This window comes from Simochromis diagramma, unplaced genomic scaffold (genome assembly GCF_900408965.1).
Source record: "Simochromis diagramma unplaced genomic scaffold, fSimDia1.1 OVJJ01000344.1, whole genome shotgun sequence".
Lineage (NCBI taxonomy): Eukaryota > Metazoa > Chordata > Actinopteri > Cichliformes > Cichlidae > Simochromis > Simochromis diagramma.
This window is the reverse complement of record NW_024387375.1, coordinates 358,591-386,568: the sequence shown is the minus strand read 5'-3', so window position 1 is coordinate 386,568 and position 27,978 is coordinate 358,591. Positions and strand designations below refer to the sequence as shown.

General features: G+C 40.2%; 3 protein-coding genes and 1 long non-coding RNA gene across 4 annotated transcripts; 2 read left to right on the top strand and 2 right to left on the bottom strand.

Moving 5' to 3' along the window:
• Window positions 1-205: 205 nt before the first annotated feature.
• LOC120719573 lies at window positions 206-11,857 on the top strand. The gene is made up of 3 exons (XR_005692724.1): window positions 206-218; window positions 452-456; window positions 11,751-11,857. It is a non-coding gene; the product is annotated as an uncharacterized LOC120719573 (long non-coding RNA).
• LOC120719538 (extracellular calcium-sensing receptor-like) lies at window positions 2,580-6,858 on the bottom strand. Its single transcript, XM_040008817.1, has 9 exons — window positions 6,674-6,858; window positions 6,082-6,376; window positions 5,711-5,797; window positions 5,318-5,587; window positions 4,887-5,096; window positions 4,507-4,782; window positions 3,863-4,090; window positions 3,662-3,785; window positions 2,580-3,558 (listed from the first exon to the last, which is right to left on the bottom strand). The coding sequence occupies exons 1-9, from the start codon at window positions 6,781-6,783 to the stop codon at window positions 2,654-2,656; spliced, it is 2,505 nt and encodes an 834-aa protein (XP_039864751.1). The 5' UTR covers window positions 6,784-6,858; the 3' UTR covers window positions 2,580-2,653.
• Window positions 11,858-16,674: 4,817 nt separating the features above from the next.
• Window positions 16,675-17,798, top strand: LOC120719561. The gene is made up of 2 exons (XM_040008845.1): window positions 16,675-17,254; window positions 17,376-17,798. Exons 1-2 carry the CDS (start codon window positions 16,702-16,704, stop codon window positions 17,465-17,467), a joined length of 645 nt encoding a protein of 214 aa, XP_039864779.1. The 5' UTR covers window positions 16,675-16,701; the 3' UTR covers window positions 17,468-17,798.
• Window positions 17,799-21,609: 3,811 nt separating this feature from the next.
• LOC120719551 (vomeronasal type-2 receptor 26-like) lies at window positions 21,610-23,999 on the bottom strand. The gene is made up of 2 exons (XM_040008836.1): window positions 22,962-23,999; window positions 21,610-22,881 (listed from the first exon to the last, which is right to left on the bottom strand). Exons 1-2 carry the CDS (start codon window positions 23,038-23,040, stop codon window positions 21,971-21,973), a joined length of 990 nt encoding a protein of 329 aa, XP_039864770.1. The 5' UTR covers window positions 23,041-23,999; the 3' UTR covers window positions 21,610-21,970.
• Window positions 24,000-27,978: the final 3,979 nt, after the last annotated feature.

Genomic DNA, 27,978 nt, shown 5'->3' with positions numbered 1-27,978 from the left:
CACTTCAAAAGACACACTCACCTGGCGTTTGCAGTTTTATTCAAGATTTTGCATAACATAAGCAAGGCTGAAACCCAACCACCACTGAACAAAACACACAATCTGAAATGTCAAGACTGGGCTTAGAAATATCTGAAGACAGATTTTCAAGTGCAGAGCTGTGTACATGAAAACTCTGACGTGAGAACATCAGTGTTTTTTCTTTTTTATTAATCTTTGTGTAAGTGCGAGAGCATGTGCTCTCCTCCTTCAAACAAATTTAATATCTTAACAAAAGCAACAAAAACTGAATTTCAAGTAGAAAAACCTTACATTTATCGAATTCACATAGTAATATAGAGTTCATGTTTTTTGGTAGGCTTCTAATATTCTGTTTTCGGGAAGGCTGTTCCCGAAGCTCTGCGTATTTTGTTAGCATGTTTTCAGTGGTGCCTCTGTAAAAAGTTGTGAGATGAAGTATGGAGAGTCCTGCATTTCTGAGTCTCCTGAGGGAGTGGAGGTGCTCATGTGCTTTTTTGATAACTGTTGTCGTATTAACGGAGAAGGACAGATTATAAGTTAGGTGCACCATAGACTTTCTGTCTGACACAAACTGGAAAATTGTCAAATTACTCAGAAGGGAAAGCGGTGTTCTAGTCACACTGTGCATAGTTGGGGGGGGGGATGTCACTTTTTTTTGTAGAGAAAGTAGAGTCTGGGGACAAGGAGGACAACTTCCCAATCACTAGGAGCAAGGTCGTCATTAAGGTATTTACACACATAAATGATGGCTGGGCCCCTGAGTGTTGCCTTGAGGTTCACCCTGACCTCCTGAGCACCAGAGAGTGTGCTAAAACTACAGAGGATCAGCCTACCCTAACCCTCAGCCTACCTGGGAAGGTCTATGTCAAAGTTCTGGTGAGGAAATTTCATTCTTAGTCAAGCGTCAAGTACACGGTTAGGAAGAACAATGGGGTTTTGTCCTACTCAATAAAGAGCTGGACCAAGTCTTTATCCTTTTACTGTCCAAGTTACTGTCCGAAAAGAGAGAGTATCTCAGGGTCTTGTTCATGAGTAAGGAGGAAGGAGCAACGGAAATGAGCTGTCTCTAAAGGGTGGCTGGCCTCTCCCTTAGAGATAGGGTGAGGAGTTCAGCCATTCAAAAGGGATTCAGAATAGAGTGACTACTCCTCCAAACTGAAAGCTGCCAGTTGAGGTGGTTCGGGGATCTGGCAATGATGCCTCCTGGGCGCCTCCTAGATGGAGTATTTTGGGCATATCACACTGTCGGAGTGTTAAAAACAGCTTGAAATTCTCATGACTTGTTTGCAAAAGAAAAATCACCATCATAATGTGGCTACCCCTTCGGCGCCAGTTGTGGGCTCAAGGCTGGAGACGAACAAAAACTCTCTGATAACGACTGTGTTGAGTCTGTTCCTTCCCATTCCATGCAAGGCCATCTGGGTTGGCTGGAAGACTGTTTACTTAGACTGGCGGGGCGAAGGACACTGTCTCAGCTGAACTATGGACACGCACACACATATACTGATACTGATAAGCACTCACTGATGCATCACCCTCCCTATCCAATGCCACCTCCAACGCTTACCTCCCCCATCATGTGGACATCGGGTCAGCTGGAGGCGCAGTCGAAGATTGCAGCGGTCCCAGATCAGATGTACACACTGGAACACTTTCCCATGTTGCTTGTCTGTGTTTATTGTGCTATGGTTTGTTGATACCTGTGCATTCCTGTATTATCCTTTTGTGTTGCACATTTCGATGGTTTTTTTTCTCGCTACCTGGCCTGACCTGTCTCCCCAATGTGATGTTTGTATTGTATGTACAGTCGGCAAGGTCTGTCATCTCGGTTGTGGGCAAAAGACCTGCCACTGACAAATAAAGGCTATCTCATCTCATCTCATAGAAGAAGGCCACTTGGTGAGACCGATAGCATACTGGAGAGATTATACTTCTAGCCTATAAAGCGTTCTCCCGCATAAGCTAGAGGAGGTGGCTTTAGGGAGGAAGGTCTGGGCATATTTCCTCATATGACTACCCCTGCAACCTGATCCAGATAAGTGGAAGAAAATGGATGAATAGATGGATAGACAGATGGATGGACAGAGAGATCATGTGTTTTGGTGTGATTTTGAATCCATCTTTTAAAGGATTGATGATTATGGTTTTTACTGAGTGCTTCATTTTGTTCTTAATAAATTACACAATGTATATAAGTAAAGACTGTCAACTTTAGTAATATTTCATTCATCAACATTCATTTGTTCATTCAAGGGTTCTCTTAATTTTCTGAGTAGTTTATTTGTATTCAAGATAAACATGAAGACTTTTAAGATGATTTAAGAAGATTTTAAGTGAAAATGCTCAGTGTGTACAATAAAAAAATACTCACTGAACCTAAGGAGCTTGGAAAGAAAAGCAGCTTCTTGGATAAGAGATGAAACGTCTTCAAGCAACTTAATGAAGTCCAGACACTTTTCTTTCCAAGCTCCTTAGACTACGATGACCTGGATGACTGAGAACCTTCACAGACATACCCACTAAATTACACCTCTTCCAAATCTCTATTTGTTGGCAGAAACTTCTGAAGCCTTTCCCATTTCTATTATACTGTAAAGCTACTTTTCTAACCTGTGAGGAAAAATGTTTATGACTAAGTGCCACGACCCATTATAGCTTTTTTCGTGTTCAGTTCTGGTCTCAACAGGATTATGTAACATTTAGGTCCAAACAGTGTGATCAAGAGTCCAAAACTTGAGGCCAGGATAGCAAATACCTCCACTGCATCTGCATAATTTCCTGGTGAGCTGATATAGACAGGAACAAAGGCCACCCACACAGCACAGAAGATCAGCATGCTGAATGTGATGAGCTTTGCCTCATTAAAACTGTCAGGGAGATTCCTCACCAGGAATGCAATTAAAAAACTGAGGAAAGCCAGTATACCAATATAACCCAATAACACTGCAAAACCCATAGTGGACCCAAATGCACACTCATAAACAATCTTATCATTTTGGTATTGGGTGTTTTTATGTGGAGTTGGAGAGGAAGAAACAATCCAGGTAGTGCAGATGGCTGCTTGAATAGATGTAAGAAACAGAACTGTTCCTCTCTGCTGCATTGCACCAAACCACTTCAGACTGGTTCCCCCTCCTGGCTTGGAGGCTTTGAACACAGCCAGAACAACCATGGTTTTTACCAGGATGCATGAGACACACAGCACAAAGCTGATCCCAAATGCTGCATGTCTAAGTTGGCATGTCCACAGCCTGGGTCGTCCAATGAACAGCAGTGAACACAGGAAACACAACTTGAGTGACAGCAGTACCTGGAAACTAAGTTCTGAATTATTGGCACGTATTATAGGTGTTCTGTGATGGTAGATAAAGATCCCTAGAACAACAGCACATATACATGTGCCCAGCAGTGAGGTTGCTGTCAGACAAATACCCAGAGGCTCATGGTAGGACAGAAACTCTGTCTTCTTGGGAACGCAGTGGTCACGCTGGGGGTTTGACCAAAAATCCTCTGGACAACTGGTGCACTCCAAGGAGTCTGGCAAAAGGAGAAAGATCAAGAAAGCGGAAGATGGTGAAATGCATACTATATTTAATATGAATGAAAATAAATATATCGTGCTGAAAACAAAACACCTTACTGGTCTCATTAGTGACTTTTCCCTCAGAACAAGGGATGCAGTCAAAACAGCATTTGGGTTCCCCCTTCTTTCTCACCATGTGGGTACCAGGAGGACAGCTCTCACTGCATACTGATCGAGGTGGCTATTGGATGAAATCAAATATTACATATAAATATACTGTACAACTGACAAAATATAAAAATCAGAAAAACACATAACCTTTTTTGAAATAAAGTTCCAGAAAATCTTGTCTTCATCAAGTATGAGTTCTTCACCGTATAAAGCTGAACTCTTAACCTCACCCACATTCTGAACTTCAGTGCTTCCATCAGGGAGCCACAACCAGTTCATCACATCATAAATTGGCACCACATCACCATTTTCGTCAAATGACACTTGATCACCGAATGGAGTGGTGAAATTTACCCTTTCCAAGTAATAAAGAAGCTGTTAAAAAGGGATTCATAAGAAATAAATTATTTTTAACAATCCAAACAGTGGCACCCTCTATTTGATAGCGAAATGGAATATTATACCTATTATACCTATACATATAAACGTAATAAAATCAAATTCTATATTAAAGAGGGCTCCTTAATATGCAATATCTTTAACAATTTCAAGAACTCTAATGATACATTACATGCATACTCGTTAAAGTGCTCTGATCTAAATATATTAAACATTTCTTTTACTCAGAAATATTGAAAACTCATTTAGCTGACTTCAGCTTTTTCATAATTAATTTAATCACCCTGCTTTTAGTCATACAGGGTAAATTTTGTTCTGAAAGTAATTACAGATCAAATAATTTACTCATAGATTGATATCTAATTGACATAGTGTGTAAATTCATATCACACCTGCCATGGGTGCAGTGATTGCAAAGTGGCACAGCTTTGCCCACTGAAAGGCCCTCTTCCTGGGTTGCACTGCAGCATGTCATCAAGGGAATATGCCAGTGCATAAACAGCTTTATACACATTGTACTCAGGCCGGAGGTTGGAAATGTCCAAGATCTCAGTGTTCACATTTTCTAGATCTTCCTCTCCAGTGCATAGTGCACCTCCACCTTCCAGCCAGCCTGCTGGAGCTGGTGCAAATCTGCACTGAAATGTAAATTCCCAAAACTGATTCACCTGAAATATATTGTTGACAACTGTTTTTTCTTTTTTCTTTTCCATTTAAAAAACATGGCATAATGAAATTCTTGTCAACATCACGGTAACATTTCAACTCCCACCATGCTATTTCCATTGTTATTGTTGTGATGTAGGTCAGGACGTATTTGTAATAGGAATTCCCTGAGCCCTGGTATTTCTCCTCGACGAATAGCAATGCCCAGTGTACCACCCAGGTATGGCATGAACTGAGGTGTTTGGAGCACACCAGCTGTTGCTGTCCAGCCTTCACTGGCCATCCACTGTAGACTTGTTACATTCTCCTTTACTACCTGTGCATTATATTTTACCAAATGCAAAAAGTGATGTAACTATCCCCTACTTTTGTGACATTAACATCCAACTTAGGTATTTGCTATAAATTGTTATATGTTATAAATTGTTTCTTTACGTTTCTGTAGTCATTCATTTAAAGACATAATACATCTTTTACACAGTGTATAGATACAGATCTTTATAACAAGAAATAATCAAGTTTTCTTTTAAACTTCACCTCTTCCATAAGGTTTATCATGTGACTCTCATGTACAAAGGCAATGACCACACGAGCTGTTGATTTTTTCATCACATTCACAATCCTCCTGAGTTCATCTGTGTCTTTGTCCCAAGGTAAAACTTCAATGTAGTCTAGGCACCCTTCACCAGACAAACTTAGCTCGAATTGTAAGGATCTGGCAGCGTGGCGTCCATAATCATCATCACTGATAAGCAGACCTGCCCAAGTCCAGTCGAAATGTTTTAGAATTTTAATTATAGCACGTACCTAAGTGAAAGCAACATGAGAAACATGAGAAAACATGAGAGCATAGATAATGAGAAAAATTTTAGTGGATTAGCCGCTCATCATCTACTGGCAATTGTAATAATTCTGCTGATTGAATTTTACCTGGAAAGCATCACTTGGGATCGTCCTAAAGAAGGATGGATATTTTCGATGGTCACTCAAACAAGAACATGTGGCAAAATAACTCACCTGTGAAAGATACAGACAATATATTTTAGAAATATTCAAAGTCTTTACTGCCTCCTTTAAACTGGGTATTGCGTACATTGGTCTTGTCATTAAATTTACAATTAAATCAATAACTGTCACTCAAACTGGAAAATGTGGCAAAATAACTCACGTGTGAAAAACAAAGACTGTATATTGTACATTGTTCTTGTCATTAAATTTACAATTAAGTCAGTATATACAAACACTGAAAAATATATAAAGTCATACAACAATAATATGATATAGTTAAACTGATAACTTACTATCGGTACTCGGTATAAACCTAAGACACTGGAGATGGCAATAGAAGGTGTAGAAGAAGAATCACCCACAATCCCTAGAACAGGAGGATTTCCAGTACATGTACCATTTGATATAATCTGCTCCTCTTGACCACCGGCTAATGATAATGCTCCACGGAATCCAATTCCAAGTTCAACACAGTTGTCATAAAGAGTGTATCCCAGAGTCACATTAGGTAACAGGTTGGCATTTCTGTTGATTTCATCAATAGCAAATGCCATGGTTTGTGCCTGCCTAAATCCTTGTACATAGAACCTAACAAAATAAATTTAAATTAAAAAATATATCAGGAAAAATGTTGCAAAATGACTTATACAAAAAATTAAGAAACCTGAATAATAATTTATGAGATATTTTATTTGAAAAATCAAGAAGATTCCCCATTCAATATACATGACTTATTTATGTATGCACTAATGCATAAAATGTATGCATTAGTATGCATTTTATGCATGCATACACGCATAAAATGTATGCATTTTATGCATTAACCCACATATTGGCATTAAGTTGTTCTGGGGGTTTTTTGTGCTATTTTCCTGTCATACTTACCCATGGCAAGTAGGCTGTTGTGGCTCTGAGGTAAAAGATGGATGAGGAACACTTGAGAAAAAGTGGACTGGAAACAGTCCACCCAGAATGATATCTCCAACCTTGTTCATTCCATTTAGATGAAATTGTCCCTGCAGCTGACACGAGGAGGGAAACAAAGAAGAGGATACAGTATAAGTGAAGTAGGAATACAATAAAATGACCAGGACTAAATTGGTTTGTAAAAATGAACACATGACAGCTTTCTGGTTTTTTGAGCCTAGTTGTGGCATTTTATTACTTTCCCATTCCCTTTTAATAGCATGCTGTGTTGACTATTCTTTTATAACGCCCATCAGGGAAAAAGATGAAGAAAGGGGTGGGCCTCAAATACATTTGGTCATATACTGTTGTTGTATCCAGGTAGGCTTAGGTAACACCGTGAGCACGTTGTGTGTGTGGAATGTTTTGTAGCACACACAAAACAAAAGAAACAGGTTTTTTTGTGCTCAAGACTAAGACACCAGATATTCTCATTCAAGCGCCTTCCCCCAGGCCTGGCTCCAGAGTGGGGCCCAGGCAGGGTAGACTGATCCCTTGATTCCTATCATAGGGGTCAACTGAATCAGTCTTAATCTGGCATCTCACCCAGGGCTAGGTTGCCTTGGGAAACCCTATCAGTAGGCAATAAAATAGCATAGCCCCTGAGTTCACAGGATCATACAAATCCCTCCATTGCAGCAAGCCGGTGATTTGCGGAGGGTTTTAGTTTTTATTTATTAATTTTTTTGAATGACACACTAAGTAAACTTCACTGTGCAAAGGTATTTGTTTCTGTTTCCTGAGCCCATCTGATGGATGAGTTAGACCAGGGGTGTTAAGTGTAAGACTTGGTGGCCATAATCAACCTGGCAAAGATTCCAATCAGCCCACTGGTCAGGGTTGGAAAATTTGTCGTCCATAAATGTATACATTTGTGGACTTTTAAAAGAATTTTTTTTTGGTTTTACAGCTTTTCTCCCGGAAGCCATTCATACTCTACCAAAGTAATTAAGTAATAGATAGGTTTCTATAGGTTCCTGTTTGTATCTCTCTGATATAGAAATTTTGATTTAAAAAGACATCAATAAAGAAAACTGTTATGTGTCAAAAATACAGGACACTCTGGGCGTTAAGCTACCAGAACCTTCTCTGTAATTTTACACATTTATCAATGTAAAATGATTTTCACATCCCTGAGTTAGAGGCTAACAAGGCATGACAGGTGGGTGGTAAACAAGCAAGCAGTTAAGTTACATAGCACTTTCAGACAACTCCCAGCCGAAAACAAAGTGCTGTACACTTGACATGACAAAAAATATGATACAATAACAAATTAAAAATACATAAATAAATAATAATAATTAAAATTAAATTAAAACAATAAAATCAAATTTTTTAAATTAAATTTAAGCAGTAAAGTGAAGTGCCAATTGTCCGCTCTGCCACCCTCACCACCCGCTGCAGTTTCCTCTTGTCCTCCATAGTACAGCAGTTAAACCAGAGTGTGCGGCAGTAGGTCAGTTCTCCCACTTAGAAATCATGGAGGGGTCTGAAATTCACTTGTAGGTGCATTGCCACTGTGAGAGACAGCATTTAAAAAACAATTCAGGAAATCTCATTGTGTGAATCTCCTGATGAAGACAGAAGACAGACAGAGCAACACCGTGGACGAAGAAGAATTAACAGCAGGCAAAAAAGACAGTGCAACTGACGTAAAATACTGAAGGGTCAAGCAGCATGTATGAATACTATTGTGGATGGAACATGCACTTCAACAGTGACAAGAGTGTGAACGCACTGGACAGCACTGGACACTGAGTTTCATATTTGCCATGCTGGGAGTTAACCTCAAAGAAAAGACTGAAAAGATCAAGAGAGAAGGAATGGAGAGAAGAAACAGCTGATTTTGGCCTGTGTTTGATTTGGGAGGCCACACAGGAAACTGTGAGAACAGGGACGAGGACCAGTGAGAGGTGAACCTAGACGTGATACAGTGAAAGCATATGGGAAATTGGATTGAAGATTGAGACTGAACTCATGGAGGTTTAGAAATGTCCAGAGCATAACAACAGAAAGGTAAAAAAAAAAAAAAAAGAGAGAGAGAGATAGAGAGATAGATAGATAGATAGATAAAGAAATAAATAAACTAACAATTGCATGAATGAATAGAAAAGACACATATACAAATTGTCACATGTAAAATTATTTTTGGAGAGAATCAGAAGTGAGACAGTTTGAATCCACAGCTCAGCACAAAGATGCATGAATTAAATCTGATTATAAAACAAATATGCAATGAAGATCAGTTTACACTCAATATTAATCTGAATACAAATACATACACGCAATAAAGAGACATGCTTACATTCAGGAATGTGAATACATGACATAAATGCTAAATGGTGTAGATTTAACACACTTAAAGCTTGAAGTTCAGGAATAACTCAGGGAAGTTCCATGATAATACAGTCACTTTTGTGAAAAAGGAAAAAAGGATAAACCAGTGATTAAAAGCTTAAATTAGTTTTTATAATAGTGAACTGAAGGTGCTCCTGTGCCGATTGACCAAAAGAAGTGATTACTGTAGAAAATAAAAATAATTCAATAATGTGGTAATGTTTTAACCCTTTAAAGCCGGTCGGAGCGGGCACGCTCCGTTTTGCGTACTATTTTTAAATCCCGGTAGCACTGCTAAAAATTGGTGTATTTCAAAAATAAAACTATGAAGACACTTAAAATAAATTTCCTGTGGTGGGAAACTATTTTGTGCAACTTTTTTGTATTTACAGTTTTGAGGGATAAGCCTCTTAAATTTCTCTAACAAGAAATATATGCTAAAAAAACAAAAACGATTTTCAATTATTTTGTAGTTTATTGCACTTTTTTGCAATGTATGTAATTACTATGCACTTAATGCAGACATATTATTAAATTTTGGGCTATAATGGTTGTATTGATGTATATCAACTTGAAATGCTCCCAAAAATGGCACTGCAACATGTAAAAATATAATATAAGCTCTGGCGGACTTGGTTCTATGGTAGGTCTTAAAGGGTTAAATATGCATTTCTCTTGTCAAGGCAATTTCTTCTGAGATGAGTCAGTATGCAAATTAGCTGAATCAGTGGTGACAAAGAAGCTTCCTGTCTGGCAGTGTGTCTGAGGCTTCCACTAAAGGAAACATAGCCGTGACTGAGAAGAATTGCTTGGTAAAATATATAATGGTAAAATACAGGATAAGTAAATAAAGTGGTCAGGTCTGTCCAGTAGTCCCGATTTGGAAAAGAAATTTAGAATTTAGCGATGATAGATTGTTATAAACTGTTTAGAAAGGGCTTAATGGAAATATTAAGGTTGTGCAAAACTGTGTGGCTTTTAACAAGATTTTCTGTGTATTTAGCAGGTGAAATTATGTCAGTTGACCTCAGACTGTCAGGACGCTGGAGCACCTGAGGCCAACCACTGAAATATGATGTGGGGAAAATGAACAGAGGGAGTGATTATTAAGTCTGATTTCAGACCATGTAAGTATTAGTTAAGCCAAGAGTAGGGCAAAACCTTTGTGGCCCACAAAGTTCTAATTCCCACAAAATATTGTTAGATTAGCAAGCAAAACTTTTCTGGGATTAAGATTTTTGGGGTTGTTATTTTAGTGATGGGTTAATTCTGTCAGTTAGGTTTGGGTTGTTTTCTTATTTTAATAGAGGGAGTTTTACTAGTCATGGACATGTCTGTAACTGGGCCCATTATTTTTGTAACAGTGCACTTAGAGAAAACCTGTCAGGTGACGATGTTTTGTGCTTAGATGAGCTAATAATCAGCTCTCTTTTTCTGATTTTTGTTCTAAGCAGGCCTGCAAGATTGAATTAACAGCGCTGTAAAATTTTCAGGAGAACAAATATAAGGTGAGCTTTTCCAGATTATAATGGGCTGAGGAAAAGCCTAACTGTGGGAACCGATCACCGTTTGAGTTCCCGTCCAAAAGGATTGTAGCAAGTCAATCCAGTTAAAACATAATAAAGAACTCTTTTTCTAAAAACAAAAACAAAACAAAATAAAACAAAATTAATGAGCTCATGTTGCTGAGGGTGGAGAATCTGATTATTTGCACGGGAGTCTCCACTATCAGCAATATCTTGTGTGGATGTGTGTGAGTGTATGTGTGACTGAATTGTGATGGACTGACGAAGTGGACTGAAGTTTTGACTGACTTGACACTGAGACAAAGACTGGACCAAGGTTACGATGAGTAAAGGTTGACAAACAGTTCACCACGCCGGTAAGAGAAGGGTGAATGCTTTGCTTTGCTATGTTTTGCTTTGCCATGAGCAGGAGGAGAAGAGAGACCAGAGGGGAAGAGTGTAGTTTCACATGAGTGTGGAGCTGGAGACTTAACCCTGGGGTTGCTAATTTTGGGTTGCTGATGTTTGCTTTAAGAAAATTCTGTTTTATTGACTGGATTTAGATTATGGTATTACATTATGTTGTTGGGAAAATGCCAAATGCTAAAGGTGGCCCAAAGCGGCTCCTCCACCGCTTCCCCACTGTCAGGTTACACCGGCGGGGGTGGCGGCGGCGATGCTGACCAGGCTTGAAGCAGTATCACCAGGTTTGCCATTCTCTTCAGGTGACGCTCGGTCTGGACCCGCAGCTCTTCCCGCTGGCGGCACACCTCCGTGGGCCGCCATCTAGGCCACTCTCTGGGCCAGCTCCTCCCTCTGGCTCAGTTGTAGGTGCGTCCAGACGGCACCGCCGACCACGCCTCACCACAAACATCAAACAGACTAGCTGAGTGACTGAATGACTGGCTGGCTGAACAGAAAACACAGACACAGAATTAACGATGACAAGACAAACTTAAATACACTGACTGATGATGATTAGAGAGTCCTGAGTCCAGAGTCCCAAAAGAAATAGTTCTGGCAGGTGACCGTGTGGCCAGTGGCTGGGTCAAATCAGTTCTGTTGGGCAACCGCGTGGCCAGCAACTGAGGTGAAACAGGTCAGGAGGGCAGTGGTGTGGGAGCCACCGGCAGTGGAGCTGCAAACGACGCAAGGTGTTAGAGGAAAAATGATTCTATGTAACTTTACCTTCTTTTAAATGTACAAGCTGTGTTTAAGATAAGTAGTTTAGAAGTGTCTTTCAGATTTTCCCAGCAAGGACATATTGTTTCAGATTGTTTTATCTTTCTTAGCTCTCTGCTGACTAGACTAGAACCATATATGGAGTTGTTTTACTTTATCTGTTTATTATTTTCTTATCCTGTTCTCACTGTCTCTGTGCTCTGTGCCTATAAAAAATGCCAAGCCACTGTGCATGGTGTGAGTTGTTCTTTGCAGCTCACCCGTGCGCACGTTAAAGCATAAAAAGTAACCTTGTCTCATTTTGGCCAGAGGGGCCGATGGCGCGATATGGCAGCCTCGCTTCTGTCAGTCTGCCCCAGGGCAGCTGTGGCTACAACTGTAGCTTGCCTCCACCAGTGTATGAATGTGAGAGTGAATGAATAGTGGTATTGTAAAGCGCTTTGGGTGCCTTGAAAAGCGCTATATAAATCCAATCCATTATTATTATTATTATTATTGTGTCTTTATTTCTCCTGGGTTTTTTACAGAGTTTTCTCCCAACATTTCTTGGTCCTTCGGAGCCGGAGCGCCTCCATCGTGTCCCATCTCCGTGACCAGTCCACGTTGTTCGCCTGTCGACAGCTCACACACCAGGTGTGTGATAAAAGACCAAGAGCGTTAAATTCGGGTCTTGGCCAACGTCTTAGCAAGTGACCCACGGTGGTGGGGCCCGATCGAGGTGGACCAGACCCGGCGACACTGACCAGGTAGATACAGACACACTGACACAATCTTGCGTAAAAACGTATTTTAAATTCAGGGAATTTAAAATAGTGGAAGTAGCTTGTCGACTGGTAGCTTGGAGCTCGTCGACTGGAAGCTCCCCACTTCTGTGGGTTAGGTTTGGAGCTCTGGGTAGCTCCCCCAGCTGGGTCTAGACAGGGTCTAGGGAATAAGTAGCTCGTCTACAGAAAGACTGGCAGCTCCCCTTATGATAAGGGTTCCGGTCGCGCGAATAGGTGTGAATGTGAATGTGTGTGTGTATTGTTTTAATTAACGGAGCAAGCTGAATTTTCACGGTCCAATAAGAGACTGAGCTGCTCCTACTGTGTTTTTCTTTTACTGCTATTCACTGACGTGCTGGTGAGTTGAGAGAACGGTCGAGTTCCGTCTCGTAAAGTTCACACCGCTTTCGGAACTAGTCCGAAAGTCGAAGGGCGTGTGAGCAACCACTCTCGTCTCTAATACCAGCGAAGGTGATAGCAGCTGTATCGTGTATACATTACTTAAACAAAAATAAGTAAATACACAAATAAGATGGGTAATCAAGCAAGTGAAATTAAAACTCACTCCTGCTGACGAGCAGTGGTGAGAAAAGAAAAGTCCAGGGGCCGGACAAAACGATGTCTGTAAATTGAGAAATTTAAGAAAACAAAATATAAACAGTCAGAAGAATAGAACTCAACTGCCAGTTTAGTAAAACCAGAAGACGAGACACTGTGCAGTGCCCACAATCCTTTTAGTAAACCAACACTCATTCCTGCAGCCGCATCTGCAGCAACACCCATATCAGGAAGAACATAATAATCCCTTATTAAGTGAAAACTAGAGATCAAAGTAGTTTGAAGTAGTTTAACAGGGTTGAAAACAGACCCCACTGAGTAGATATAAATATAAAAAGTACGAAATAAAGATAAACAAAGGGAAAATTACAGTAGAAATTATCTTTAGAGTATTTGAAATTAATAATAGCAAGGATAACAACCTGTAAAGTGATATTATCAATGAAACACAGTTGGCATGATGACCATGCCCACAATGTATAAAATGGATATAAAGCAAATAATTCACACGAAAATATTTTAATAACATAAATAAAGTATATTAAGGCTGTGTCACTGATCAGCCAAGGACAGTGTGTGAAAAGGTAACTGTCTCCACCTTGGGAAAAGGATGATACTGCAGGTCATCTGAAGCCCTTGATGGATACAAAATAAAATATAAATAATATATTATAATAGAACTGCCTGGTCCGCCATGCAACAGAGAGAACAAATGTGACCGCAGATTGGATGAATTCTAAATTATCTGTTTGCTGAATAAGATGATCCTAACTAACAAATTGGCTCAGTAGTAGTATAATGGTACACACTAATAAAATATTATAATATGCTATTGCTGTTATATAAGACAAAGAGGATAATATTAACAATGACATAATATTAATATGAAGAGGCACCTTAGTTGGTTATGATGTGAGGTGGATAATTGTTAAGCAGTAGTCTGCATCAAGCTTAAGGTTTGCTGAAACTCAGTGTAATGACATGTGAGATGAAGACAATACAGAGAATAACTAAACTAATGAAGTGCATAGAGGCACTTGACCAGCTTGAAACCTATCATCCTAGAATGACACATTGCTGAGATATAGAGCACACCTATAATAACAACCAATAAGCAAAACCCTGTAGACAACAGCTAAAACTACAGGATTGAGAAGCTGAATTAAATATGTAGACACTGCTAAGCTGATGAGCATGTTACACATTTTCTTTTATTTTTATTTATTTGTTTCTTTTAGAGCAGAAGCTGCATGCTATTAAAAGCCAACATATGCAGACTTCTGCCTTGTTCGGGTGGCAGCATTTTTCTTTTTTCTTTTGTGTCCTGACACGTTTATGTTTTTGTTTTTGTTTGATTATTTTGTTGGTTTTGGAAACAAATTTAAACGAACTTGTGACAATACTTGACACATGGTGATTAGGCATATGATTGGAAAATGCCTAGGTTTAGAGCAGTGAGCTATGAGCTGTGAGCAATGCAAAGTTAAATATATATATGTATAAATGGGAAACAACCCTAACTTCAAAGTTTGAAATGTGTGAGATCCATGATTTGTTTGAAAAACTAGAAATTATTTAAAACTGCCTTAAGTGAAAATGTAGTGTTGCATCTATTCTCCCAAACCAAGACAAAAAAAAAGAAGAAGCATTCTGTAACTTAAAAATAAGGCTGACGTGTTGACAATAGACTAAAACACTAATCCGCAGGTGGCTATCAGGAACAGAGAGGCGAGCAAAGTCACAAACACCAAGGCTGCAGACAGCCACGCAGAAACAGCAGATAACATAGAGACAACGCCTGCTAGAACCGTGGAGAGGAAGGTCACTTCACACGAGATTGTAGGAGGAGGCCACAGAGAAATAATGCAAAACAGTTTTGAGGCAGCCACTTAAGAACTTATTTGACCTTACAGCACAGGCCGAAATTGTGTAGGTTACGCAGTAACCACAGATAGTAAAATAATAGAAGCAAAACCACTTTCTTCTTCATGTCCTGCACAGAGCGCTGAGCTGATAGCTGTGATACGCGAAAGTGAAATACACAAAGACAAACTAATAAATATACATACAGACAGCCAGTATGTTTTCTCTGCTGTGCATCATTTCACAAAACTTTGGCAAAACAGAGGAATGATTACATCAACCGGAAAACCGGTTCAGCATGCCAATCTCTTACAACACCTGCTGACTGTAATACATTTACCACAACAGCTTGCATTATGTAAATGTTGTTACGTCCCTCTGCAAGCCGGGTCGTAACAATGTGCAGCACACAAAACTGACGGCTCCTTGATTACTAGAGGCAACAACTTTGCTGACAGAGCAGCAAAACAGGCGGCGCAAACGACAAACATCACATTGATGGCAGTGGACACACATCAGATTCCACTGGATGTGTTGAAAAATGAACAAAAAGCGGCAAGCACAGCAGAGCAGGCAAAATGGCTAAAACACGGTGCAGTTCTGACAAACGACTTAATGATGTGTTATGGCAAGCCAGTGTTGCCAAAATCTCTCCACAAAATGGCGGCGTTAGTGACACATGGCTGTACGCATTTGTCAACGGGGGGACTGACCAGTATTGTCAACTCTCATTTCTACACTGTAAATTTTGAAACTTCAGCAAAACAATTTGTCAGAACGTGCATGACGTGTCAAAAATATAATGCTCAGGGAAATCTGAGACCAAAAAGAGGCCGTTTTCCCACTCCGCCTCACCCTTTTCACACAATTCATATGGATTTTATTGAGCTAAGCGAATGTCAAGGGTCGAAATACGCCCTAGTGGTTATAGATGTATTCTCAAAGTGGCCAGAAATCTACCCAGTGAAAAAGGCAGATGCAATTTCAGTAGCAAAATGCCTGTGCAATCACTTCATACCCACATATGGCATCCCAGCTTTGATACGATCAGACAACGGCACTCATTTTGTAAATGATGTCATCACTAAGGTCTCTGAAGCACTTGGTTTCAGCATAAAACACCATTGTGCATATCACCCACAAAGTGCAGGCCTTGTAGAGAGAACTAACGGCACTATAAAACAAAGGCTCAGGAAGTGCATGGCAGAAACAGGAAGGCCGTGGCCTGAATGTTTGGGTTTAGTGAAAATGTGGATGCGCTTAACGCAGGGCTCCCAGAAACTAACTCCATTTGAAATCATTCATGGTAGGCCATTCCCACTGCCCATCACCAGTGAACCAATAGACAAATCAATCAGAGAAAACACATTAGCAGAATGGATGTCTAAGCTGTTGGAAAACAAAGAGATCATTGTACATAATCAACAACCTGATGATGTTTCTCCAGTGTCTTGCAGATTACAGCCCGGTGACTGGGTTCTGATCAAGGTGCTCCAAAGGAAAAACTGGAGCGCACCCAGGTGGGAGGGACCACATCAGGTTCTCCTCACCACGCCCACCGCTTGCAAAATAGCGGAACGACCATCTTGGATCCATCAGAGCCATTGCAGACGAGTAAGTGAAGCCATCTAAACTCAGCCGACACAGGCTCGCCCAATTGTTGTGATCTCGCCCGGTGGAGGGAACAGCCTTTCTGGCCGGGGGGTCTACTCACGACAGGAGGGTGTGTCCTGTTGTCATGAGGTGGTGGCTCCTAATAACTGCAGCGGCCCTGACCCTGGCCGGGCTCCTCATCTTTGCTTCCGTGAGGGACAACAAGTCACGCTATATGAAGAAAAGGCAGACACTGTATGACAAAGGAAAGTACACCAAGTTTCCCCATGGCTACGCCACTAACTTCTGGTGGCAGGTTATGAACACTACGGCTCACTTGAATAATAAAACTGACTGCTATGCATGTACCCATATGCCCCTATCCTCACAGACATCTGGCCTGTGGCCGTACAGCATACCTGAAGATCGCAGTTGGTGCCTGTTGGGCCTGGCAACACATCCAGGCTACGGTACTCTTTGGTCCAAGGCCAACTACAGCATCCCAGCAAAAGCAACCTGGAGGTCATCGTCACTCACGAATGTGAACTGTTCCGGACAGACCAACCTACTGACCTGGCCCCAAGTCTCAGACCCACTGCCTGATGTAATTCTACTGAACAAACTGAACGCATCACAACTGCCAGTATGTGTGATGAACAATGGATCGCGGGCAGTGGGGGAGCTGCCTACTCACCTATGTAAATACATATACACTTTCTGCCCACCGAGGAACGAGAGGAAGTGTATGGCCTGTTCAATCAACGAAACCTGTGCCAGTAACACGACGCTGATGAGCCTCAACTGTCGCTCCGACTACAGCTACCGAATGCCACTACAAACAAAGACTCAGTACCAGACAGGATGTGCACGGACGGCACCAAGCAGTAAAGGAACCAGAGTTTCGCATCTGAGGAGGAGTGAAATTCTTACAGAGCTTGATCCCCGGCATTGGAGCTGCCGAGGTGCGGGATCACGTGGAGGTCAACCGATATGCTCTGCTACGACACATCAACTTTGACAAAGACCCTGGGACCGGCCTTAGCAGGAGAACAGAAGGCCATCAGAACGATGGTGCTGAAGAACAGACTGACACTAGACCTGCTAACAGCATCACAAGGAGGAGTTTGTAAGCTGATCGGGGAGACATGTTGCACTTTTATCCCTGATGGATACGAAGCTGGAGGAGACATTTATGAAGCTTTGCAGAATTTGACCGTTCTGCAGAAATATGTCACTGACCACACATCTGGAGCAGCTACAGCACAAGGCTGGCTGGACTGGCTGTTCGGCGGTTCATGGCTGGCTGCTGTAGCAAAACCGTTTGTCCTTCTAGGTCTCATCATGATAGCACTGCTCATATTAGTGTTGTGTGTGTTGCCATGTCTAAGAGTAATGATTTCAAAGATGATAACAACTACAATGACTGCTTATGTTGCCGTGCCTCAAGAAGAACAGCATCCCGTTGCAATTCTGTTAGAGGAACTTGTAATAGCTGCTAATAAATGACGTGGTGATTAAAAATGACTTGTCAAGTGATCATGCACTGATTAACACATTAGTAGTTTATACAGGTACAACATAAGGTTTGCTTATTCTTTTATTTTATTTTATTTTTTGTAGGTTTAGTTTTATTATTTTTCTTCATTATTACTTTTATACTTTCTTTTACTGTATTTTCCTTAATTCTTTTATTCTTTTATTGTTTTATTCTTTTACCACATGATTTACATTTTTGCTATGCTCACAATTTAAAAATTGCTAAACATACTTAATCAATGACCTTTTCAGACACTGTTGTAAACATTTAAAATAAGTTAAAACAGGAGGGAATATGTTAGAGGAAAAATGATTCTATGTAACTTTACCTTCTTTTAAATGTACAAGCTGTGTTTAAGATAAGTAGTTTAGAAGTGTCTTTCAGATTTTCCCAGCAAGGACATATTGTTTCAGATTGTTTTATCTTTCTTAGCTCTCTGCTGACTAGACTAGAACCATATATGGAGTTGTTTTACTTTATCTGTTTATTATTTTCTTATCCTGTTCTCACTGTCTCTGTGCTCTGTGCCTATAAAAAATGCCAAGCCACTGTGCATGGTGTGAGTTGTTCTTTGCAGCTCACCCGTGCGCACGTTAAAGCATAAAAAGTAACCTTGTCTCATTGTGTCTTTATTTCTCCTGGGTTTTTTACAGAGTTTTCTCCCAACACAAGGCCAGAAGGTGCGGAAACCTCTGGCTGAGACGAGGCAGGGCCAGCAGGTGTGGAAACTTCTGCCTGGGACGAGGAAGAGCTCACAGCCGGCTCTGGATGCTGTGGCTGCAGGCCAGGTGACTGAGCTAGAGCCTGAACTGGTGACTGAATAGCTGGTGACTGAATAGATGGCTGAGCTGGTAATTGAGCTGGTGCCTGAGCTGGTGGGAGTGATAGAGCCTATGCCTAAGCCGGTAACTGAGTGGGTAACAGAGATGATAACAAGGTTAGTGATTGAGCTAATGACTAAAGTATAGGTTGTAGAGGTGGATTAAGTGGTGGACCAGCAGGTTGCTGAGCTAACTCTTCCCAGCCTCCAGAACATGAGGAAAATGCTGGACAAGCTCACCTGAGCTTTGGCGAGGTCAGGTTGAGGTTGGTCAAACCCTAGCCTTCCACACCCGAGAAATAGGAGGAACAAGTGCAGGGACGGGTTGGGTCCTGGCTGCCCTCATCCTGGGTTTCGGAATAGGTGCAGGAGTTAACTGAACACTAGCCACCCCCACCCGAGGAACAAGAACGGGTGCAGGAATGGACTGGGTCTTAGCTGCCCTCATCCTGGGAGCTGGCACAGGAATGGGTGATGGCTGGACGTAAGCTGCCCCATCACCCAAGGAACTGGCACGGGTGCGAAGACGTGCTGAGCCCTAGCCGCCCGAGGATCTGGTGTGGGGACAGGCTGAGCCTTAGCCACCCTCACCCGAGTAACTGGAACAGGTGAAGGGAGAGGAAGGGTCTGAGCCACACTGCTAGCAGGAAAAGGCTGAGAGATTGATGTGGAAATAATGACAGGATGAGAAATGTTATCAGACTTAGCAGCATGAATGTCCTTAATGGGTTCAGGTCTCAATTAATATTGATTGGATAGCCCAAAATATGATTACAGTACACAGTCTTTGGATTAGGTGGATTATGAACAGCGGCCATTAAAGTCTTGGGAGGATTAACAGTCCCTGGGTTATGGTGAGGACGAAGAAAAAGTCAGTTTCATTCACCACTGGATATTGCTGCACCAAACAGTATGAGCGACGGTCAAATGAGCCTCGCTTCCCCTTAGCTGTGACAGCAGGAAGCCTCCATCGAGCCGAGATGGGAGTCAGAGCCACTGTGCCACGGCGAGGTGGAAGCACCGGTGAGAGAAGCGGCTGGTGGGCGGAGTGGAGCTGTGAGACAGTGAGAAGCTGAAGACCACTCTCCCCAGGTAAGGCTCTCGGTGGGGGGCCGTTGCGTCTCCAAAGTCCACCGAGAGCCAGACAAGTCCCCATGAAGACGTGCTCATACTCTGAGTAGAGCTGCTCTTTCCGCCTGAGCTTTCCCACCAAAAGAGAAAGCGCTGCTTCCTGCCGCTCAATTAACCCTCTGGGGCCGCTGGACGCGCCGGCGCGTCAAAATCACATGACCATTTTAAGACTACACAGCTACAAGATGCAGCGATTCAGAGTCTCCATTTCAACTTGGGTCAAAAGTGCGGACTTCAAACTACATACCAGTTTTTGAATTGTGTCGATGGGTCACGTAAAACCAGAGTTATGATACAAAATACACTCAATGTTTTTTTCTGTAAACGGTAAAAACGGCGTTTTCTACAGACAGCGCTAGCAAACACTCTCCCTTTGCGAGTGAAAAAAGAAAAAGAAAAAACACCCCTTCCCTATTGGTGTTAGAGTTTACCATGTCAGCCAATCAAAAAAATTATATGGCAACATGTGACATTTGGTTGTTTAGGGAGAAGGGGAAGTTTTTAGGAGTGACACCGGCAATGGAAAGCGGGCGAGCGAAAGAAAGAGAGAGAGCGAGTTTTCATATTTGAGACATTAGTGACGTTTCGCTTGTTTGGAGGCTACAGCTAGTTTGTTGTGTAGTTATTGTTTTGTATTGTGTGTCAGTTAGACTGCTGAATTTCACATTTGCTCTAAAAAAGCCGTCAAAGGCAGATTCCAGTGTAAACGCTGTTCCCACATGGAAAACTGGACTGATGCACCTCCTGCTGTCAGACCTGCAGGGTTTAGGCCTTTGGTGTTCTCCTCTGTCTTATACTGAACACAAACTACATTTTTTGGACTGGCACAAATAATTTGTGTGCCTTCTTATTTGATGCAGCACACCTGATTGTTCTGTAAATAGATTTAAATGGTGATATAAACAACACCTGAGGCGTTGGCTGCATCTTTAGGTAAATAGTACCATATAACTTTGTTGTTTGCAAAACTTGTGCATAATATTTAGAAATATACAATTTATATTTGCATTTCAATTTATGAAAATGATTCGTTAAACATGTTTGTGGGTTTTACAGTAAAAAATATAATTTTTCTACTCGAATTTTGAATTTTATGTCTGAATTTAGATCAACTGTGCTAATATAGTATGCCAAAATAACTCAAATGTCAGATATTTGAGGTTGTGCTGAAAATAATGATACCAAACAAGGCAAGAAAATCATATTTTAAAGGTGAAATATAGAGGTAAAATCAAAAGTAGTCAAAAACGGCCAGTTATACCCTGGACCCCAGAGGGTTAAATTAGAGTCCACTGGGTCCATTGCGTGTCTTCGCGCCCCACGGGTCTTGTCATTCTGTCAGGCATCGCAGTGTGGAGAGAAGAAAGAGAGAACCCAAATGCAGGACTCACGGGTTAGTGTGGAATGAAGATGATGTTTATTTTAATGACAGTGAGAACAGAATATGAAACGGACTAGCTGACTGGTTGAATGGTTGGCTGGCTGAACAAAGAACACACTCACGGAATCGAAAATGACAAGACAGTGGACAGGAAGAAACTGAAGGCTTAAATACACTGATGATGATTAGAGACCAATGAGTACACAGCTAAACATAATCTGACTAATAACACATGGGAAGTAGAACTAGACATGATGCACATAGATAAAGCTGGCACAGTAAAACAGGAAACATGAACATGTGGCAAATAAACAGAACATGAACAAACATGACCCAGGAACCCTGACAGATATAGCTAAATTATGTCTAAAGTTAAATTTAACAATGTAGTGTCACAGAGTCAATGCTTGCACATTCTAGCATACACAGTAAAGGAGAAATCCAAACTTTCTTTATATGTTCTCACATTTATATTTTATTTAATATATTTATATAAATGTGTATTCACCATGTGTATTTTTCTATTGCATGTGGAAAATGTTTTTTTATGATTGAGTGCCACGGCCCATTATAACTTTTTTTGTGTTCATCTCTGGTCTCAACAGGATGATGTAACATTTGGGCCCAAACAGTGCGACCAACAGGCCAAAGCTTGAGGCCAAGATGGCAAATACCTCCACTGCATCTGCATGGTTTCCAGGTGAGCTGATATAAGCAGGAACGAAGGCCACCCACACAGCACAGAAGATCAGCATGCTGAATGTGATGAGCTTGGCCTCATTAAAACTATCAGGGAGATTCCTTGCCAGGAAAGCAATTAAAAAACTGAGGAAAGCCAGCATGCCAATATAACCCAATAACACTGCAAAACCAACACTAGACCCAATTGAACACTCATAAATGATCTTATCATTGTGGTATTGGGTGTTTTTATTTGGAGTAGGAGAAGCAGAAACAAGCCAGGCAGTGCAGATGACTACTTGAATAGATGTAAGAAACAGAATTGTTCCTCTTTGCTGCATAGCACCAAACCACTTCAGACTGGCTCCCCCTCCTGGCTTGGAGGCTTTGAAAACAGCCAGAACAACCATGGTTTTTACCAGGATGCATGAGACACACAGCACAAAGCTGATCCCAAATGCCGCATGCCTGAGTTGGCATGTCCAAAGCCTGGGTCGTCCAATGAACAGCAGTGAACACAGGAAACATAACTTGAGTGACAGCAATAGCTGGAAACTAAGTTCCGAATTGTTGGCAAGTACTATAGGTGTTCTGCGATGGAAGAAAAAGATCCCTATAACAACAGCACATATAATTGTTCCCAGCAAAGAGGTTGCTGTTAAACAAAATCCCAAAGGCTCATCGTAGGAGAGAAACTCTGTCTTCTTGGGAACACAGTGGTCACGCTGATGGTTTGACCAAAAATCCTCTGGACAACTGGTACACTCCAAGGAATCTGACAATAAAAGCTAAGATGGTGAAATGCATTTTACATTTAATATAAATTAAATTAAATATGCAAAGACAAGCACTTACTGCTCTTATTGTTTATTTTTCCCTCAGAGCAAGGGATGCAGTCGAAACAGCATTTGGGTTCTCCCTTCCGTCTCACCATGTGGGTACCAGGAGGACAGCTCTCACTACATACTGATCGACCTGGCTGTTAGACGAAATTAATATTACCTGCTAGAATTACATATATTGTGCACATGAGAAAAATGAAAAATATACATATGGGAAAAGATAAAAGGATACAAAAACCATTTTAAACCTTTTTGGATTCAAAGTTCCAGAAGATTTTGTCTTCATCAAGTATGAGTTCTTCACCTTTGAAAGCTGACCTCTTAACCTCACCAACATTCTGAACTTTAGTGCTTCCATCAGGGAGCCACAACCAGTTCATCACATCATAAATTGGCACCACATCACCATTCTCATCAAATGACACTTGATCACCAAATTCAGTGGTGAAGTTTACCCTTTCCAAGTAATAAACATGCTGTTAAAAACAGATGTATAAGAATTAAATTACTTTTAACAATGTAAACTGTGGCCCTGCTGTTCAGTAGTCAAATATTAGAGCTATTAAATTTGAATATAGGAATTCATTGCTTTTAAACAAGGCCTATAGTAATGCGACATACTTATTCCATTAATGGGTTCTCTGATCTAATTACGGTAACCACTACTTTTGCTCAGGAGAAAATATAATCCTCAATCCAGCTTTTTCATAGTTAATTTTATAGCACTGGATTTTGCCTTACAGGGTAAATTCTTTTCTAAATGTAATTATAGAACAATCAATTTAGACAAAAAGTGTAACCTGATATCACACCTGCCATGGCTCCAGTGTTTGTAATGTGGCACAGCTGTTCCCACTGAAAGGTCCTCTCCCAGGCTTACATTGCAGCATCTCATCAAGGGAATATGCCAGAGCATAAACAGCTTTGTACACATTATACTCAGGCCGGAGGTTGGAAATGTCCAAGAACTCATTGTTCACATTTTCCAAATCTTCCTGTCCAGTGCATAATGTACCACCCCCTTCCACCCAGCCTGCTGGAGCTGGTTCAAATCTGCACTTAAATGTGAATTCCCAAAATTGATTCACCTGAAATATTATGAAAACTATTTTAGATGTTATACATAATAAAATATGCAATTCCTGCAGATACCACAGTAAATAGTTTAACCCTCACCATGCTATTTCCATAGCTATTGTTGTGATGCAAGTCAGGACGTATTTGTAACAGGAATTCCCTGAGCCCTGTTATTTCTCCTCGACGAATAGCGATGCCCAGTGTACCACCCAGGTATGGCATGAGGTGAGGTGTTTGGAGCACAACAGCAGTTGTCCAGGCTTCACTGGCCATCCACTGTAGGCCTGTTACATTTTGCCTCACCACCTGTGCATTATGTTTGACCAAATGTATAAACTCATATTGTAAGTAGCAACTAATTTAGTAACATTATGAATTCTTTATTACTAGTTTTCTCTACTCAATCAATATATAAAGACATAATGCATCTGTTACACAGTGTAGTGATGCAAATCTGTATAGCTAGTAAAAATTAAAATTTTTTAAATCCAAACCTCTTCCATAAGGTTTATCATGTGACTCTCATGTGCAAATACAATGACAACTTGAGCTGTGGATTTTTTCATCACATTTACAATCCTCCTGAGTTCATCTGTTTCTTTGTGCAAGGACAAAATTTCAGTGTAAGCCAGGCAACCTTCACCAGACTGACTTAACTCAGACTGGAAGGATCTTGCTGCATGGAGTCCATAGTCATCATCACTGACAAGCAGACCTGCCCAAGTCCACTTGAAATGTTTTAGAATCTGAATCAAAGCATGAACCTAAGTGAATACAGATTAAAACATGAATGCATAGACAAGACAAAACTTAGTTATTCATTAGTTACTGATGACTGTTTATAATTGTGCTGATCGATTTTCACCTGGAAAGCATCACTTGGGATCGTCCTAAAGAAGGATGGATACTTTTTACGGTCACTCAGACAGGAACATGTGGCAAAATAACTCACCTGTGAAAGATACAGACTGTATATTGTAGAAATATTCAAAGCCTTGACTGCCCCCTTACATTTTTTTAAGCTTCAATCTGGTCATTAAATTTACAATTAGGTCTATATATTTATATTAAATATAACAAAAAATAATATTTCATGGTTAAACTGGAAACTTACCATAGGTATGCTGTACAAACCTAAGACAGTGGAGATGGCAATTGAACGTGTAGAGGATGAATCACCCACAATCCCTATGACTGGAGGATTTCCAACACATGTATTATGTAATATAATTTGATCCTCTTGACCACTGGCTAATGACAATGCTGCACGGAATCCAATTCCAAGTTCAACGCAGTTATCATAAAGAGTGAATCCCAGAGTCACATTAGGCAATAGGTTGGAGTTTCTGTTGATCTCATCAATTGCAAAGGCCATGGTTTTTGCCTGCCTAAATCCTAGAACATCAAAACTAACAAAAAAACACAGTCTGCTATTGAAAAATATAGCAGGATACCTGGAAAACATTTTGCAACCATACACGTTTTGCAACTACTCAAATGAAAAGAACAGAAACAACTAAAATAACATGCTAAATGACAAAAAGAAAAAAAAGAAAGAAAGTTCATATTGCAAGATGTGTGTATTTGTTCTTAATGCCACTGTTGGCAGTGATTTCCCAAATTCTTTTGTGCTGTTTCACTGTCATACTTACCCATGGCAAGTAGGCTGTTGTGGCTCTGAGGTAAATGACAGGTCAGGGAAGACTGAAAAGAAGTGAACTTCAAACAGTCCTCCTAGGATCAGATCTCCACTTTTTTGCATGCTATTTAGATGAAACTGTCCACGTGAGTGGCAGGAGGAAGAAGACAGAGAAGAGGCTGCAGTAAAAGAAAAGTAACAATATAACAAAATGAACAAGAGCAAATTGGCGTGTACAAGTGACAACATGACTATTATCTGCTTTTCCCCTTTTCTCAGCCCAGTCATTAGGTTTCATGGCGTTGCAATTCCTTCTTATTGACATGCAGTACTGTAAATAACCTATCAGAGCAGACAGCAGATGGGCAGGGCCTATAATACATTTCATTTGAGATCAGTTTTTATTGATGCAGATGCTATGACTGAACATACACTCACTTGTGACTATGCAGGTTAGAGAGTTAGAAAGTTAAACATAATTTTTGTGGGGTTTTTTTTTTTCATATTTATCAAGTGCAGTAAAAGGGGGGAGAAATATTCTTGCGGTTAAATCATTGAGACACACAGTGAGCAAATGAATAAATAAATAAATTCAAGACCATAATCTGAATAAATGTACAAGAACCTTCTATATTAACCCTTCAAGACCTACCATAGAACCAAGTCCGCAAGTTGATATACATCAATACAAACATTATATTCCAAATTTTAATAATATGTATGCATTAAGTCCATACTAACTACATAAATTGCAAAAATGTGCAATAAACTACAAAAAATTTGAAATTTTGTTTTTTAACAACATATATTTCTAGTTAGAGAAATTTCAGAGGTTTATCCCTCAAAACCGTAAATGCAAAGAAGTTGCACAAAATAGTTTCCAACCACAGGAAATTCATTTTGAATGTCTTTATAGTTTTATTTTTGAGATACACCAATTTTTATATACTGGAGGAAAAATGAAAATAAATATTATAATGCGAATATGCAAAAAAAAAACCCAAAAAAGCAGCATGTGCATCAAAATAAACAATTTCCAACAATGTAATTTGAGTTCTAAGTTTCCCAGAGACTATAAAGAAAGGCATAAACTCAAACATTAATTTTAAAAACAGCAGCATAGCTTTGTTTTCCGCGAAAATGACGTCCCTTCCGTTTTCGGGCAGGTAATGGCGAACATCAGATAGATTGTGGTGACGTTTATTCCAACGTAGGAAATGTTATGAACAGCTGATCAGTTGGGAAAGCGTGTTTCTGGAATATTGTGTTTTTGTTGCTGCAAATGCTTTTTACGCAATTTTTGCAAAGACATATTTGGAAGGAAACCGTGACGTAGGAAGAGCTGAATGCATAAGATTTAAGTACAATTCCTCTGGTTTCATATATTCATATACTTTTCAGTTAGCTGTGAATAAGACCCAAGATACTTTAAACAAATTTGATAATTGTATTCTTTAAAGGCTATACTCTGTGTAAAAAAAGGGGTGGGGGTGGATCATTTAACATGTCCGAGTATAATATGATGACATCACTTCCTGTTTTGAGAATTAGCATAGCAGCCATGTCAAGTATGTGCTGAACACAATTTGCTTTCATCTGCATTGAAGCATCATGGAAGTATTGGCTAAAGTTAGTTTATTTTTCATGATATGTTAGATATTAAACCTGAAGTATTTTATTGACAGGTTAATTCATGACGTAATGGTACCACTTATTGTTAATTTGAGTTAGGAGTGCAGATGCTAACTATTTTTGTATTGTTTTTTTTAATTGTTTATTTGACGTTTTCATCAGAATATCTGTGAAGAATAGATTAAGATTCAGTAGATGTTTAGTCTGTGACTCTGCATTTTTATTGGATCTGGTTTACCTAGGTGTTTAGACAGTGTTCTACACTCCCTGAAACCCCTACTAATTTTGCCCAATAAAGAAAAAAGCATATGTATTATTGCTTTTTTAATAGTACCCCTACCTAAATTTGTCAACAGACACACACAAACACCCAAGCACAGAAGCTTTAATTAATTGTTAACCTCAATATGAATTTCACCCTTTACATTCATGTTCTCTAGGCAGAAACAGATTTTATCACATCGATTTATTGTGAGAAACAATACACCCATATTAAGATTAAAATACTGAGGACAATCAAAATGTTACAACACATTTAAGGCAAATGGTCAGTTTCTGTTTTCTGTTTGCGTCTGTCTCTGTTTCTGTGTCTGTGTGTGTCTGCCCATTGCTTTCAGGAGCAGGAGCTCAAATTAGGTCAGTTTTTTACAATGGCAGCATTCATTTTTTTGTTTGTTTTCTC